This window comes from Corella eumyota, chromosome 2, assembly GCF_963082875.1.
Source record: "Corella eumyota chromosome 2, kaCorEumy4.1, whole genome shotgun sequence".
In the NCBI taxonomy this organism is placed as follows: domain Eukaryota; kingdom Metazoa; phylum Chordata; class Ascidiacea; order Phlebobranchia; family Corellidae; genus Corella; species Corella eumyota.
This window is the reverse complement of record NC_137491.1, coordinates 20,685,873-20,702,265: the sequence shown is the minus strand read 5'-3', so window position 1 is coordinate 20,702,265 and position 16,393 is coordinate 20,685,873. Positions and strand designations below refer to the sequence as shown.

General features: G+C 29.7%; 4 protein-coding genes and 1 long non-coding RNA gene across 6 annotated transcripts; all 5 read left to right on the top strand.

The window, feature by feature from the left end:
* Positions 1–1,250: 1,250 nt before the first annotated feature.
* Positions 1,251–2,365, top strand: LOC145743461 (uncharacterized). Its single transcript, XR_014281014.1, has 4 exons — positions 1,251–1,501; positions 1,879–1,919; positions 1,990–2,070; positions 2,177–2,365. It is a non-coding gene; the product is annotated as an uncharacterized LOC145743461 (long non-coding RNA).
* Positions 2,366–3,134: 769 nt separating this feature from the next.
* On the top strand, positions 3,135–6,747 carry LOC145743015 (neurobeachin-like protein 1). Its single transcript, XM_082560870.1, has 3 exons — positions 3,135–4,993; positions 5,924–6,072; positions 6,157–6,747. The coding sequence occupies exons 1-3, from the start codon at positions 4,937–4,939 to the stop codon at positions 6,311–6,313; spliced, it is 363 nt and encodes a 120-aa protein (XP_082416996.1). The 5' UTR covers positions 3,135–4,936; the 3' UTR covers positions 6,314–6,747.
* A 175-nt stretch (positions 6,748–6,922) lies between these two features.
* On the top strand, positions 6,923–8,460 carry LOC145742882 (uncharacterized). The gene is made up of 5 exons (XM_082560714.1): positions 6,923–7,055; positions 7,142–7,303; positions 7,387–7,428; positions 7,489–7,609; positions 7,726–8,460. The coding sequence occupies exons 2-5, from the start codon at positions 7,189–7,191 to the stop codon at positions 7,772–7,774; spliced, it is 327 nt and encodes a 108-aa protein (XP_082416840.1). The 5' UTR covers positions 6,923–7,055; positions 7,142–7,188; the 3' UTR covers positions 7,775–8,460.
* A 647-nt stretch (positions 8,461–9,107) lies between these two features.
* On the top strand, positions 9,108–10,285 carry LOC145742881 (uncharacterized). Its single transcript, XM_082560712.1, has 4 exons — positions 9,108–9,365; positions 9,733–9,774; positions 9,839–9,965; positions 10,034–10,285. Exons 1-4 carry the CDS (start codon positions 9,242–9,244, stop codon positions 10,077–10,079), a joined length of 339 nt encoding a protein of 112 aa, XP_082416838.1. The 5' UTR covers positions 9,108–9,241; the 3' UTR covers positions 10,080–10,285.
* A 2,568-nt stretch (positions 10,286–12,853) lies between these two features.
* Positions 12,854–15,227, top strand: LOC145743462 (uncharacterized). Of its 2 annotated transcripts, XM_082561425.1 has the most exons (4): positions 12,854–13,045; positions 13,125–13,166; positions 13,233–13,431; positions 15,112–15,227. In XM_082561425.1, exons 1-3 carry the CDS (start codon positions 12,928–12,930, stop codon positions 13,385–13,387), a joined length of 315 nt encoding a protein of 104 aa, XP_082417551.1. In that variant the 5' UTR covers positions 12,854–12,927; the 3' UTR covers positions 13,388–13,431; positions 15,112–15,227. The 2 variants fall into 2 exon arrangements, with proteins under 2 accessions (XP_082417551.1, XP_082417550.1); XM_082561424.1 differs by lacking the exon at positions 15,112–15,227 and having other exon boundaries at positions 13,233–13,763.
* Positions 15,228–16,393: the final 1,166 nt, after the last annotated feature.

Genomic DNA, 16,393 nt, shown 5'->3' with positions numbered 1-16,393 from the left:
TAGAAATTGTTAAGAATTATAATTCCTACATGTATATAAAACCTTTTTAAAAATAACAAAATTGTCAAAAACATTCAGGGTAACTATGATTTTTATAGTTATTGCGAGTGCATTGTTAAATGAAGACAATACTATATAAACAATACCACGAACGTGTAATTTGACAAAAATTTGTTACATAAGAGTTTTTAAAACTTTAAAGTTTTGTTGCCCACCCTTTAACTTATTTTGTTTTTAAATTTCTAAAATTTGATTTTTTTAGCGTATAAGGTGAATTTATAGAAATGTTAGGGTATTCCCTCGGTTTATAGCAACACATGAGATCGTGGGTTCAATCCCCACTGCTCTCATGCTGTAGCGCCCTTGAGTAAGGTGCTATAAACGGTATAAACTTTTGCTGAGCCAACACTTAATCAGCAGCTTAGTTATTGGGCAATTACAATCAATAATATCCCAAACTGCCACAGGCAACTCGAGACTGGGTCAGGGTAACAGTTGTTACTTTATCTTTAGGTCGCGCTTTTGACTTTCCCACATCGAGGATAAAGATTTATAAAAAAAATGATGCAATTCTTAAGCCAATATTTATTTTAGCATAGTCGGTAAACAAAATTTATTTATTTTCTAGTTTAAAATAAGTGTCATAATTTTTTTGGTTCAAAAGTGTTTTGTCAAAATCTTTTTGTGTTGTAACATTAGTAAAAAGTAAAATGGCCGACAATACGGATCGTGCTGATGGTAGAGATGGGTTTATAAACCATATTACTTTTTTAACTATTTGGTCACTAAACCAATATTTAATTTTATTATTGAATATTTTTAGAGGCACAAGCAGCCCAACAACAGTCCAGCAGTAACCACAAAGGTAAGTTAAACGTTATTTCAAATAACTTCAAATTCATTAAAATTATATTTATTACGTCATTATTAGAAACAATGCCTAATGCAAACATCACAATGGAAGGTGGAACAATTTCTGGCAACTTTTTAAATAGAGATGTTAATGTAATCAACTACCAACCAATCCTAATAAACCACAAGGGTTTGTATTTTTACATATAAAAAAACTAATGTTTCATGTAAAATTAGTTTAAGGAACTAACAATGGTGATAGTTCTGTCGTAAAGGACGTCACAAACTAAACAAACTTTTCTATTGACAGTCACGTGATGCAACCCACTCAGCCGGAAATGACATCACAGGAATGTAAAGCTGATATGTAGCGCTTTGGGTCCTTGTTAATAATTTATTTGCAGGTGGGACCAAGTTGTTTAAACCACTTTATACAAAGCCTAACTTTTGCTAAATTTAAAAATTTCAGGACTTGGATTTATGTGAAAATCAGCGACAGATTTTGTTATTGTTAAGTTAAATTGCCTAAAAGCTTTTCAAAAAAAATAACTGTCAGTAAGTTTATTATTTGTGAGAAGAATTTTATCTTTCTTTTTGTGAACAAATCTAAAATGAATCCTAACAACGACAATCGCTGCAACCAGTTTAAGTAAGACAACACACGTTTTTTTGTACAAAAATCTTTATTCTTTCGATGTGGGAAGGTCGAATTTCACAACCTCAACATAGTGTAACAACTATTACCCTGACCCAGTCTCGAGTTGCCTGTGGCAGTTTGAAATATTATAGAGATTATAATTGACCGATAATTAAACTGCTGATTAAGTGCTGGCTCAGCAGAAGTGCGCTACAGCATGAGAGTAGTGGGGGCCTAATATTGGTGTAATAAGTGTTCTTACCACTACACCACGCTGCCGGTGCTGCTAATATTTAAGCACGGTTTACTTCCTTAAGGTATATAAATTGACCAATTAAAATAGACAATTTGTTTTTTGTTATTATAACGTCATAAATTAAATTTTACAGCCCGAATTATAGTGGAAATCCTCACAATCAATTTCAATCTGGTAAGTTTTAACAAGCATTTACGTTTTTTTATTATTTTTTAAATATTTCACTTTTGTTTTTTGACCACAGCGACACCCTTTGACCCCCCGAAAGACGATTCACCAAAGGGGAATCCACCAAAAGGTGATCCACCCAAGAAATGATTCCCCGGTATAAAGTATTTTTTAATTTAACTTTTTTCGACTTGTTGCCAAACAAAAGCAATTTACTATTAAGATGATAAAATCCAACTATTAAAATATTGTTTAATATTTAGCAAGGTGGAATGGGTTTGAACTACTTCAATAATTAACAAAATTGTGTAAATAATGCCTTTAATCAAGAATAAACAAACGTCTATTGTTTCAAACAATCAACTAAAAATATTTAATAAACAAATTTTTAATTGTGTTTTATTATTTAATGTTGCCGAGCAATTATTTGATATAAATAAAATTATTTAAAGCTAAAAAGTTTATTTATTTAGCATTCTACCCCAGCGTTTTGTTTAAAATTTGAGACTACACAAAAATATTTAGCATTTGCTACGCTGAAATAAAAATCACTAACAATATAAAGTTAAATAACACAAGTAAAAGTCCATGAACGGAATGGTTACAATTTCTCTGCCACCTGGCATATCGTTAAACCTCGTATTGTAAAAGTGTTTTGCCATTATAGTGTAATAACCGAGTACAAAGTTCTTAATATTAATTCACAATTTCACATTATTCAACAGTTTATTAATTTAGTCACGGTAAACCTTATTCAAATAGAATCACATTAATTTAAGCTAAAAGGGGAAGTGACGTAAGGGTAAAGGCGTCAGGTAAGCTAAAAGGGGAAGCGGTAAGCTAAAAGGGGAAGTGACGTAAGGGTAAAGGCGTCAGGTAAGCTAAAAGGGGAAGCGGTAAGCTAAAAGGGGAAGTGACGTAAGGGTAAAGGCGTCAGGTAAGCTAAAAGGGGAAGCGGTAAGCTAAAAGGGGAAGTGACGTAAGGGTAAAGGCGTCAGACCAGAAAGATAACGGCGAGGATAATAAAACACAGTACGTTACAATAGCATGTTACAGCGAAATATTTTTAAAGCTCTATATCTTAGAATAAACTTAAATAAATTAAATTTTTAGTTAAGGATTTTAAGTTTTGGATTGTTATTTAATGACGCGGATAATTGTAACGTAACAATAGAACTTTTTAGTATGACGTCATATTAAGAAAAGTTTTTTTACCATGCCATTGATATATATTCTACAGAAATACTATTTATATTTAACTAAGTATTATTTCTATCTTGCTTTTATTAAGCCTCTGTAAATGTTAAAATTCTAGCTTGTTAATTATCCTTATAGCTGTGACGACCCAAACAATTTTTTTGGACGAAACTAAATTCTTTTTTTTGGGTGTTTTCTAACCACTAGACGGTGGGTTCCTGCTGTCAGTTAGTGACATCCTAGCAAGTTAAACCAAGTCGTTGGAAATTAAGTTTATTTTTATTTTACTTTTGATTTATTTTTTTTGTAAACCTCGCGCCATTTATATGTGGGAAAAAGGGGAATTTAACATTCGTTATGACGTCATACGCAAACTTTTGTTACCCAATAATCTACCACTGGAGATAATGATATGAAAACGAGTATATATAGTGGTATAAATATAAAATCGATTTTAAAGGATTTTTAAATTAAAGCCAGTCTGCCAATTGTATAGAAATATGTCGTTTTTAAAATTTTAGGTTATCGGAAATATGTCAATTAGACGAATACCATTTCTTGTTTAAAGGTTTCTGTAGAAGTCAAAACTCAAGTGTGTTATCCATGCAAATTGCGTGGCAATGACGTGGGACTCCTGAAATAGTTTATTGATCAAAACTAACTTCTTTCTTCTAAGTGTTTTCAACAAATTGTAATAAGTAGGTTCCTATTGCAGGGTGCAGTCAGTTGGCAAAATCTTTTTTATCAAGTTAAAAAAATATTTAAACGTTAAATTTGGCATTGGTTATTTGCAGTAAGGGTATTCTTTATAACTTGCGTTATGGAAAATACGCAAACTTTTGTTACCCAATAATCTACCACAGGAGATAATGATATGAAAACGAGTATATAGTGGTATAAATATAAAATCGATTTTAAGGATTTTTAAATCAAAGTTAATGTGCTATTTTTTATAGGAATAAAATGCACATCTTGGGTATTAGTAATGTAACTAAATCGCCATTCCACCCTTCTGAGGCCCAGTTCAATTCTGACAAATTTACTTCAATTTTAAATAAAATTCGACCCAAGTTTCAATGAGTTGTGGTTTTAGAAAAAGTGACGATAATAAGTACCCAAAATAGTTTATTGGGCAAAACTAACTTCTTTCTCTTGGTGTTTTTCAACAACTTGTAATAAATAGGGTTTGCAGGGTGCTTTCAGTTTAAGTTTACTTGGACAATAAGTTTTGTATTTGATATTTTCAGTAAAAATTTTGTTTGTACCATTTGTTAATAAAATATTTTTTTAGACATTGTTAAGAATTATAATTCCTACATGTATATAAAACCTTTTTAAAAATAACAAAATTGTCAAAAACATTCAGGGTAACTATGATTTTTTATAGTTATTGCGAGTGCATTGTTAAATAAAGACAATACTATATAAACAATACCACGAACGTGTACTTTGACAAAAATTTGTTACATAAGAGTTTTTAAAACTTTAAAGTTTTGTTGCCCACCCTTTAACTTATTTTGTTTTTTAATTTCTAAAATTTGATTTTTTTAGCGTATAAGGTGGTGCAGGTGCATTTATATCAGCATATATAAAGTTTGCTAAAATGACTTTAACATTTTTGTCTACTTTATTTAATAACAAGATTATGGGGAACAAAGTTTATAATTTATTTTTTTGAAACTTTTTTTATCTTTCCATATTTAAAATTAAAATAAAATATTTAGGATGGTACGTGTATTATCCACACTGTAAGAAAAGGTCATTATGTCCGAACCATCCGACCAGTTGGCAACCATATATTAGAATACACCATCCCTCTGGTTGCCATGTCTGGTGAGGGGAGGATAGTGGTTTATGCAAGAGCCAACAAGGAACATGGAATTGTAAGTTTTTCATTTTAAATCTTTTAAAATTAAGTTTTTTTTTATTCGTTTAAATTTTAAGTATTTTAGATCTAAATATTCTATTTTATTGGTATTTTAGTTTTTTTTTTAAATAATTTTTAATTTGAACGAAGAATGTCAATATTTTTGATATCAATCTTCAAAACATTTCAAGTTGTTTTTTATGCTTAATTTGGTTTGTATGTGAATATAATATCACTTCTGCTTTTGTTGGTTGTGTTGTCATTATGTTTACCCGTTACCATGGTTAAGTTCCTGTACTACTGTTGCAACATTGATATACTTATAGGGAATTTTATTTGTTTACCCTTTTAAGAATTATGGTTTTATTGCCGTTGTGAAATCACATTGTGGGTTTATTTTTATGGTATCGTTTACCATTGTTAGTTTGATTAAAAGTTTCGCACAATATATTGCTTCTTTGTTAAATAGAACAGTTCTGCTTCTACTCAAACTTACACCATATTTGTTCAAAAGTTTTTTGGTCTATAGCGTGTCATATTTCCCTCTAAATGTAGGTGTTTATACACATATATGTATATAATATACAGCGCTTTTGTTCGTTAAGATTTTAAAAATGAGTGGGCACATTGACTTTTTAATACTGTTTGAATAAATTAAAATAGTAGTTCTGCATTTGCACTACCTATTTTTATGGGTTTATATTAATTATTAACACCAAAAAGTCTAACGGAATTTTCCATTGGTACAAAATAATTTGTTTATTCATATATATTACCTTTGCTTTATTAATTTTAAATTAAATGTTTGTTTGTACGGCATGTTTTATAGGTTATAATAAACCATTAATTTAACTGGGGGATTTTTTAGAGCTTATAAGTAGATTTTATTTGCAGAACCTAAACTTAAGTTCTCGAACAATTAATTTTAAATAAAATTAAATTTAAGGAAAAACATTTTCTTCATTTATTTTCCATCAACGGAAAACATCTCGCATTAGACTGCTTGGAGGCTAGGTTAGGTCACATGACCGTGTGCGGGGAACATCTGGTCACGGGTGACCACGCAGGATTGCTCGCAGTCAGAGAGTTGTCAAGGTGAGCCTGACGTCATTGTTAGGTGACGTCATTCATAATTAATAAAAACCTAACATATGTATTAAATTTGATATTTTTTTTTAGTTTTGATGAAATATCGAGTTTAAGTTTATGTCGGCCAATCACGTGCGTTTACGTCACAAAGGGTATGACGCACATAATGGCTTGCTTACGTGATGGAAAACTTATCATTGTGGGCGTCGATCGACCTGCTAAACCACGTGGTTTATTTAAAACCTAATCTTAATATTACGTCATAATAAGATATTAATTATTTTGATTATTGCATCATAATAATATTGTCATATGACGTCACAGTTACTTTAATCTGTTGTTTTAGAGAAAGATTTGCGCTTATATTTTGCACTATATTCTATTTATTTATTTTATATATTTGGTGACGTCACGATCTGTAGTCACGTGATATTTTTTCGAGATTTTATGAATTTTTTGTGCCTTAAATTTTTCTTCCTCTATATAATTGGTGAGCTTGTTTTATGATTGTGACGTCATCGAAGATCATTATTCTAACACAATCCGAATTCGAAGACCCTCAATGTTAATATGTCATCAATTTGTCGTTGTTACGTCATCAATATGACGTCATAAATTTACGTGACCAAATTTATTCAATTGTCTTATCAATGCAGTTTTAATAAACATATCACAATCACATTTGTATTTAATTATGACGTCATAAACAAAGTTTTGTTTACCTTATCCTCTGACACGAATGATTATAAAGTAACAATAGATGAATTTGTTACAAATATGACGTGACAATATTTGCTTTTCAATGGCAAGACAATAAAAAGAAACTACATCGTTATTTACTAAAACTTTGTTGCTACAACGGTTAAAATTGGTAAATATGTAACCAATATGAATAGGGACTCTTTCAACTGGTGATTTTATAAAGCACAAATATAAGAGCAGGGTTCCCTTTTCATGTATTTATTCTAGTTTTGCGGAACCCCATTTAGGTAGGTTTTTGAAAGCTTAAGTTTTTTACTTTTGGTAATATACATTTTGTACGTTACATATTTTTGATATCAGTTATTTTTTTTAGCGTTTCAACTAAGCATTTAAAGGAATTTTTCTAGTTTTTTGAAAAAAATGTCTAAAGACAACAAATACCCAGATGTTAATTTAAGTGGAGCTGATATTAAAGGAAAAAACCTTCTGGTTGATACGGCTCGAAAATACACAGGACCAGCTGAAGAAGTTACAAGTATGTGCCGCCAACAAAGTTATTGATATTTCTTAATAATTTTTGTCAGAAAATTGTTTTCATATTCAGCTTGTATATTTTAGAGGTAATGAAGGAAGAAAGAAAGGATGGTGACAAAAATAAAGGCAAGCGTAAACAATCTCTATAATATATTTAAGAATCTTTTTTTAACTTTTTTTTTACAGGAAGTGTTTCCAAGGTCAACGTGGATTTGTCAAATGCCACCATAGCTGATACTAATTTGTTATGTGGTGATGTCAGAGAATATGGTTTAACATCTTCTTCTAACACCAACGCACAACCCATGTATTAACTTTATTTAAACAAATAAGATGCACTTCTGTAATTAATTTAATTAAATAAAGCCAACTATAACTACCACTGTTTATTGCTATTATTACGTCATCAAATTATTTTTACAGAGAGGAAGAAGAACCGAAAACCGAAGAAATGGAAATAGACAATTGTTAAAATAAAAAATGAAATGTAAATAGCTCTTGTCGCTTCAATTATTACAATTCTTTGTGACGTCATGCACACAATATTCGAGTAACTTGACAATGTTTATTACGTAACAACCGATCGCTCATGTTGAAATAGTGACGTGAACTTTGTATAACAAAAAAGCTCCTAGGTTTTCCCGTCTCAGCATTTTTGTATTTTTTTATATTTTCAAGCATGCTGCTTCACATGAAATTTTAAGGGTAAACTTAAGGTTAAATAAGCGTTTATTTTCATGCACTTCGTTCCAGTGTAATAAAGGGTTTAATTTTATTTACTTTACAAGAGTTGTAACTAATATAATGTATTTGTAACACATTAAAACACTTTATTACAATTTAAACATAAATTTTGTAATTTGTTCGGTTATTTTTCGTTTTACCAAATTGTTAGGGTATAACAGAAATGAATGTAACGGAACTTAATAAAACGCCAAGTTCGTGCGCACAGTGTTTTTTTTAATGACGTCACGATCTGGTTTATAGAAATTGTGAAAAACAAAATTACTACTATTTTTTGTATGAATTTTACCAAGAAACAAATGGTAACTTTTGTAATAAATATTACGTTTAGTTAGAATGATATTCTACTCTTAATGTTGTTATTCATTACAGATATGCCATTTATATATAACCCTATGTTATTTCATCTTACTGCTTTGTAACGTTATTTACTAAAACTTGGTGGATCGAAAGTTAAACATGGTAATATTAAACCAGTGTTAGCAGGTACTATTTAAACTGTTTTTTTCTCAACTGGGTATTTTCCCAGCAGGTACTATTTAAACTGAGTAAAAAAAAGTGAAAAAGGGGGTTCTCTATTAATATATTTATTCCAATTTTGCGGAACCCCGTTTAGATACGTTTAAAAAGCTAAGAGCTTCAGATGTTTACAGGTTTTTAACAGTAAATTTAGTAAATATGTAACCAATATGAACAGGACTCTTTCAACTGGGGATTTTATGAAGCTATTTAATCTGGTTTTTCGGAACCCATTTAATTAAGTTTAAAAAGCCAGACCTTTAAGTGTTTAAAGGATGTAGTCTAACCTGAATATGGTAATAACAGATATGCTTATTATTATACTAAACAAAAAGCGTGGGCTACACACTTTAACTATATGTTAGTGCATTCTACTGGTTTGTAAAGCTTTGGTCACATTCAAATGTCAGTTTATTATCAGTATTGCGACATTTATGAGAACCCAATAAGTATGATGGGGCGAAGCAAACCTTTTTCTTTTAAGTGTTTTCCGGTTGTAATAAAAATAGATTTCCTAATCAGGGTGCTTTTAGTTGGCGCCATCTTTTCTAACAAGTTTAAGGAAGTGGTTGAACGTCAAGTTTAGTATTTGTTATAGGTTTAGTGAGATATTGTTTATAACTTGTTGATATTGAAATTGTTTTTAGTGTTTTATAGAAAATAGTGAAACCCCAAAATGTCAGAAAATAATAAAAATAATGAAATACCTGCATATAAAATAACAAATAGTACTCTTAAGAATGATGAAATTCTGGTCGATCGATCCCGAGTATTTGAGGGCTCTGCTGACGATATTATGAGTAACTTTAAATAAATTCTTAAATTATTTTATTTTTTTTTTATTTTGGTGTTTCGCGCATTAATAAAAGTAAATAATAAATACGATATACAATTAATATTACAACAATGCGACGGGAAAAAATGACAAAATCAATTTAATGATTTAAAACATGCCAAAAGTATTAATGTTTACATAAAGATTTTAATATGTTATGGCATGGTCACCAAACCCAGCAAAAAAATAAAACTCAACTTTTGCAAACGCAACTTTATCTGTAGTTGAGCCTAGTGTTAATTGGCTGAAACACAATAGCAACCTTTTTCAAATTAAAAAATTATTATATTTAAAAAATTATATTTTGTTAACAACATTTTTTCTTTTTCTAGAAATAATGAAAATGGGAAAGGAAGTCGGGGGCAAAGTCAAAGGTAAATAAAATAAACTTTTTGTCTTGAAAACGTTGTTATTTATCCGTTATTACTTTGTTAACAGGGGAAGTCCCCAAGGGAAGTCTAACTATGGATAATGTTACAACAGAAGGATCCAAAATCATGGGCGGAGATTCTGTAAAATACAATATGACACCTCCTTCTAATACAAAGACCGAGCAACAAACCGAGTAATAATTTATATTGTTGTATTTAAAATAAATTTATTTCTATTAATACGTCATAATATATTTTACAGGGATGACGGGGCATCGGTGGAAAGCATGGACACAACTTCAAATTAAAAACCTAATTTCAAATATTTACATTTAGTTCACCTTTTTATCTTCTGTAGAAAAAGTTACAAATTAAACTTTACAATTTTTTTTTCACAAATTTTTTAATTGGTAAGCCAATTTATGATTGTGACGTCATTGAAAATCTTACGTGACCAAATTAAACAATTGTTTTATCAACGCAATTTTAATAAACAAATCACAATCACATTTGTATTAAATGATAACGTCAACAGGAAAGTTTTGTTTTCTCATTCTTTGACACGAATGATTATGAAGTAACAATAGATGAATTTGTTACAAATATGACGTGACAATATTTGCTTTCCAATGGCAAGACAATAAAATGAACTACATCGTTCTTTATTAAAACTTGTAGGGTCAAAAGTTAGAACTTGGTAAATTTGTAATCAATATAAACAGGGACTCCTTCAACTGGGGATTCTATGAAGCACAAATACAAGAAGGGTTCCCTTTTATTACATTTTATCTAGTTTTTCGGAACCCATTTTATTAAGTTTAAAAAGCCAGACCTTTAAGTGTTTAAAGGATGTAGTCTAACTTGAATATGATAATAACAGATATGCTTATTATCAACTGCATGTTGGTGCATTCTACTGGTTTGTAACGCTTCGGTTACATTCAAATGTCAGTTTATTATCAGTAACATTTATGAGAATCCAAGTAAATATAATGGAGCGAAGCAAACCTTTTTTTTAAGTGTTTTCGAAAAACTTGTAATAAAAATAGATTCCCTAATCAGAATGCTTTCAGTTGGCGACATCTTTTCTAACAAGTTTAAGAAAGTGGTTAAACGTCAAGTTTGGTATTTGTTATAGGTTTAGTGAGATATTGTTTATAACTTGTTGATATTGAAATTGTTTTTAGTGTTTTATAGAAAATAACAAAATTCTGAAATGTCTGGAAAGGAAGAAAAACCCACTTGTAAAATAACAATTTATGACATTGAGGATGTTAATATTACGGTGAACAATGTTAGCAATATTAACAGCTGAAGATGTTATAAATAACTTTAAATAAACTTATACGTATTATAAGAGCTTTGCAGATGCAACATTCATCTACTTTGCAGATGCAAAGCTTTGCAGATGCAGCGTTCATCTACTTAAGCAATTTTTTTCTTTAAATTAAATTTTAAAATAAAAGCAAATAATACGATTTTATTTTTTTGAAAACTAATTATCGAACAATATTTTTTTTATTTTGTAGAGGTAATAAAGCAAGAAAACAAAGACGAAACCAAGGGCAAAGGTAAACATTTAAAGTTATTGTCTTAAAAGCAATACCTTTACCAGTTATTACTTTTTTAACAGGGGAAATCCCAAAAGGGAATTTGATCATGGATAATGTTAATTTAAAAGTATCAAATATCATGGTCAGAGATGCTGTGAAATTAGATCTAATACCTCATTTTTCTAATACAAAGAAAGGCCTACAACTTCAGTAATAAAATATATTGTTGTGTTTAAAATTAGTATATTTCTATTAATACGTCATAATATATTTTACAGAGAGGACGGGGCATCAGAGGAAAGCATGGACACAACTTCAAATTAAAAACTTAATTTCAAATTTTTACATTTGGTCACCTTTTTCACAATCCCAATTTAAAGACCAACTCTCAATGTTAATATTTCATCGATTTATCGTTGTTACGTCATCAATATGACGTGAATTCACGTGACCAAATTAAACAATTGTTTTAACGCAGTTTTAATAAACAAATCTCAATCACATTTGATTTAATTATGACGTTATAAGCACAGTTTTGTACCTTATCTCCTGACACGAATAATTATGACGTAACAATGAATTATTTTGTTACAAATGTGACGTGACAATACTTCCAGCAGCAAGCCAAAACAGTGTTTTTTTACCAAATTGATAGGGTATAACAGAAATGAATGTAATGGAACTTAATAAAACGCCAAGTTCGTGCGCGCAGTGTTTTTATTTTTGGCATTTATATGTAGGAAAAGGGGATTTAACATTCGTTGTGACGTCATACGCAAACTTTTGTTACCCAATAATCTACCACAGGAGATAATGATATGAAAACGGGCATATAATGGTATAAATATAAAATCGATAATATTTTTTTAGACATTGTTAAGAATTATAATTGCTACATGTATATAAAACCTTTTTATAATAACAAATTTGTTAAATATATTTAAGGTAACTATGATTTTTTATAGTTATTGCGTGTGCATTGTTATATGAAGACAATACTATAAACAATAGCATATTTGTGTAATTTGACACTGGCGATTGTTACGTAACAATAAAACATTTGTTACAACAAGGACATAAAAGTTTTTAATACTTTAAAGTTTTGTTGCGCAGTCTTTAACTTATTTTGTTTTTAAATTCGCAAAATTTTATTTATTAGCGTGTAAGGTGAATTTATAGAAATTTTAGGGTATTTCCCAGGTTCATAGCAACACATGAGGTCGTGGGTTCAATCCCCACTGCTCTCATGCTGTAGCACCCTTAAGTAAGATGCTATAAACGGTATAAACTCCTGCTAAGCCAGCACTTAATCAGCAACATAATTATCAGGCAATTATAATCTAAAATATTCCAAATTAGCAAAGACAACTTGAGACTGGGTCAGAGTAACTTATGTTACTCCATGTTTAGGTCGCGTATTTAACCTTTCCACATCGAGGATAAAGATATATACAAAAAAATGGTGAAGCTGATAGTTTTATGCAATATTTAAGCCAATATTTATTTTAGCATAGTCGGTAAACAAAATTTAATTATTTTCTGATTTAAAAGTGTCATAATTTTGCCCAAAACTTTTTGTGTTGTAACATTAGTAAAAAGTAAAATGGCCGACAATAATGATCGACCAACTTATGTATTTAACAATCAAACAATGAAAGGAAATATATTGAATGCCAAGGTGAACCAATTTAATGTTGAGGGGACTGCTTCTGATGTTAAAGGTGGGTTTATTAACCATATTACTTTTTTAACAATTTGGTCACTTAACCAATATTTAATTTTATTATTGAATATTTTTAGATGTACTAGCAGCCCAACAACAGTCTAGCAGTCAGCACAAAGGTAAGTTAAACGTTATTTCAAATAACTTCAAATTCATTGAAATTTTATTTATTACGTCATTATTAGGAACAATGCCAAATGCAAACATCACAATGGAAGGTGGTTCAATTACTGGCAACATTTTAAATGGAACTGTTACTGTGACCAACTGTACACCAACCAATTCTAATAAACTACTAAAGACATCACAGGAATGTACTGACGACAACATGCAAGGATAGAAGAGAGTAAACACAAAACTTGCATTTTTTGTTAAAATTTTAAGGTCATTTTTACATCAATTTTTTTACTTTTTGTATTTTTCAAAATAACTTTAATGTAATTGAATAACACCAAAGATGTCAGCAGTAAATCCTTTTTTTGAATAAAAAAGTTGTTGCTTTGTTTATAAATGGTCACTAAGGCATTTGTACATAAAACCTGGTCGTTAATCATGATATTTTCTTTAAAATGAACTGTTTGGTTTGCTAATATTTTAATTGTTTGAAAATAATTGGTACTAACTCCATTGTTCTTTTGACAATCGTATTGTTAGTCGATTGTTTTATTGTCAACAAACAATCAAACAGTTATGTAATTGTAAATATTTGTTTATTGTTTCACCTCCAAATTAATTGCTTGGTTTCATTTATTTAAATCTACTTTGAAACCTTTTTATTTCAGTATTTGATAAGTTTTTAATGATATTAGATGGATGAGAAAAAGGCGTTATTACGTCATAATATATTTTTACATGGGGGGTGAGAGATCAGAAGATGATTTTACTTAAAAACAAAAGCTAAATTTCACTCGTTCTACTAGGCATGAAAGGTTTTTGAACAATTGTGTTGTTGCAAGTAGAAATAACATGATTTGATTTTAAAATGATTTTTTAAAGGATATTACTGGGAATTACAATCCTTACATATATGTTAAACTTTTGTTTTAGTATTTTTTTATTTTCAAGCATGCTGCTTCACATGAAATTTTAAGGGTAATCATAAGGTTAAATAAGCGTCTATTTTCATGCACTTCGTTCCAGTGTAATAAAGGGTTTAATTTTATTTACTTTGCAAGAGTTGTAACTAATATAATGTATATACATTAACACATTAAAACACTTTGTTACAATCTAGACATAAATTTTGTAATTTGTTCGGTTATTTTTCGTTTTACAAATTGATAGGGTATACCAGAAATGAATGTAACGGCATTTAATAAAACGCCAAGTTCGCGCGCAGTGTTTTTATTTTAATGACGTCACGATCTGGTTTATAGAAATTGTGAAAAACAAAATTACTATTATTAAAACAGGCATCGAATTAAAAAATTAATACAAAGAAGTTAATAAATATTATTAACCTACTTCTAATTACCTACAAACAACCAACAGCGCTAATATTATTTATTGTATGAATAAAAATATATATGAAGAGTTTTTTGTGCTCTAAATAAAACACTTTCTTGACGGATGTTTTTTCTCATGACGTCATTAAATATTAATTTATAAAAAAGATAAAAAGCCGTAAGATAAACGAATGGAAAGGGACAATGTTATCATTCAAAAAACGATTTATAAATAGTTTAACGGCCAATTGATGCAGAAAGCACTCGCCTTTTAGAAGCGTTCATCCTAATGCATTTCTTTCACTTGTTGATTGCCTTCATTTATTGAAGAGCAACCAGTTTTTTTAATTCTTTAAAGTCACCGTGGAATAATATGCCTGGATAACTTTATTAATGCGGTCGTCAAGCATACGAGTTTTTCTGAAGGTTAACGACCTATAAAAACTGTAAAACTTTTTATATTACACGAATTAATAAAATTATTTCTTAAAACAAAAGCTGATATGTAGCGCTTTGGTACTCAAGCTTAGCCCTTGTTAATAATTTATTTACAAGTGAGACCAAGTTGTTTAAACTACTTTATACAAAGCCTAACTTTTGTTAATTTTAAAAATTTCAGGACTTGGATTTATGTGAAAATCAGCGGCAGATTTTGTTATTGTTAAGTTAAATTGCCTTAAAGCTTTTCAACAAAAATAATTGTCAGTAAGTTTATTATTGTGAGAAGAATTTTATCTTTCTTTTTGTGAACAAATCTAAAATGAATCCTAACAACGACAATCGCTGCAACCAGTTTAAGTAGGACAACACACGTATACGTTTTTTTGTATATATCTTTATCCTCGATGTGAGAAAGTCGAATTTCACAACCTCAACATAGAGTAACAACAGTTACTCCGACCCAGTCTCGAGTTGCCTGAGGAAGTTTGGGATATTATAGATTATAATTGCCCGATAATTATGCTGCTGATTGAGTACTGGCTCAGCAGGAGTTCATACTGTTTATAGCGCCTTACTCAATAGCTTTAAAGCATGAGAGCAGTGGGGGCCTAATATTGGTGTAATAAGTGTTCTTACCACTACACCACGCTGCCGGTGCTGCCAATATTTAAGCACGGTTTACTTCCTTAAGGTATATAAATTGACCAATTAAAATAGACGATTTGTTTTTTGTTATTATAACGTCATAAATTAAATTTTACAGCCCGAATTATAGTGGAAATCCTCACAATCCAAATCAATATGGTAAGTTTAAACAAGCATTTACATTTCTTTATTATTTTTTAAATATTTTCTTTTTGTTTTATGACCACAGCTGAACCCTTTGATCCCCCGAAAAACGATCCACTTAAGGGGAATCCACCAAAAGGTGATCCACCCAAGAAATGATTCCCCGGTATAAAGTATTTTTTAATTTAACTTTTTTCGACTTGTTGCCAAACAAAAGCAATTTATTATTAAGATGATAAAATCCAACTAATAAAATATTGTTTAATATTTAGCAAGGTGGAATGGGTTTGAACTACTTCAATAATTAACTAAATTGTGTAAATAATGCCTTTAATCAAGAATAAACAAACGTCTATTGTTTCAAACAATCAACTAAAAATATTTAATAAACAAATTTTTAATTGTGTTTTATTATTTAATTAATGTTGCCGAGCAATTATTTGATATAAATAAAATTATTTAAAGCTAAAAAGTTTATTTATTTAGCATTCTACCCCAGCGTCTTATTTAAAAATTAAGACTACACAAAAATATTTAGCATTTGCTACGCTGAAATATAAATCACTAACAATATAAAGTTAAATAACACAAGTAAAAGTCCATGAACGGAATGGTTACATTTTCTCTGCCACCTGGCATATCGTTAAACCTCGTATTGTAAAAGTGTTTTG

Bases quoted from the DNA above. Each gene is read 5' to 3' on its own strand.
- LOC145743015 (XM_082560870.1), top strand. From the start codon at position 4,937: ATGTCTGGTGAGGGGAGGATAGTGGTTTATGCAAGAGCCAACAAGGAA. The intron at 4,994-5,923 runs GTAAGTTTTTCA...ATTAAATTTAAG, and splicing joins CCAACAAGGAACATGGAATT to GAAAAACATTTTCTTCATTT. The intron at 6,073-6,156 runs GTGAGCCTGACG...ATTTTTTTTTAG, and splicing joins GCAGTCAGAGAGTTGTCAAG to TTTTGATGAAATATCGAGTT.
- LOC145742882 (XM_082560714.1), top strand. From the start codon at position 7,189: ATGTCTAAAGACAACAAATACCCAGATGTTAATTTAAGTGGAGCTGAT. The intron at 7,304-7,386 runs GTATGTGCCGCC...TGTATATTTTAG, and splicing joins ACCAGCTGAAGAAGTTACAA to AGGTAATGAAGGAAGAAAGA. The intron at 7,610-7,725 runs GTATTAACTTTA...TTATTTTTACAG, and splicing joins AACACCAACGCACAACCCAT to AGAGGAAGAAGAACCGAAAA.
- LOC145742881 (XM_082560712.1), top strand. From the start codon at position 9,242: ATGTCAGAAAATAATAAAAATAATGAAATACCTGCATATAAAATAACA. The intron at 9,366-9,732 runs GTAACTTTAAAT...TTCTTTTTCTAG, and splicing joins CTCTGCTGACGATATTATGA to AAATAATGAAAATGGGAAAG. The intron at 9,966-10,033 runs GTAATAATTTAT...TATATTTTACAG, and splicing joins AAGACCGAGCAACAAACCGA to GGATGACGGGGCATCGGTGG.
- LOC145743462 (XM_082561425.1), top strand. From the start codon at position 12,928: ATGGCCGACAATAATGATCGACCAACTTATGTATTTAACAATCAAACA. The intron at 13,046-13,124 runs GTGGGTTTATTA...GAATATTTTTAG, and splicing joins GACTGCTTCTGATGTTAAAG to ATGTACTAGCAGCCCAACAA. The intron at 13,167-13,232 runs GTAAGTTAAACG...CGTCATTATTAG, and splicing joins GTCTAGCAGTCAGCACAAAG to GAACAATGCCAAATGCAAAC.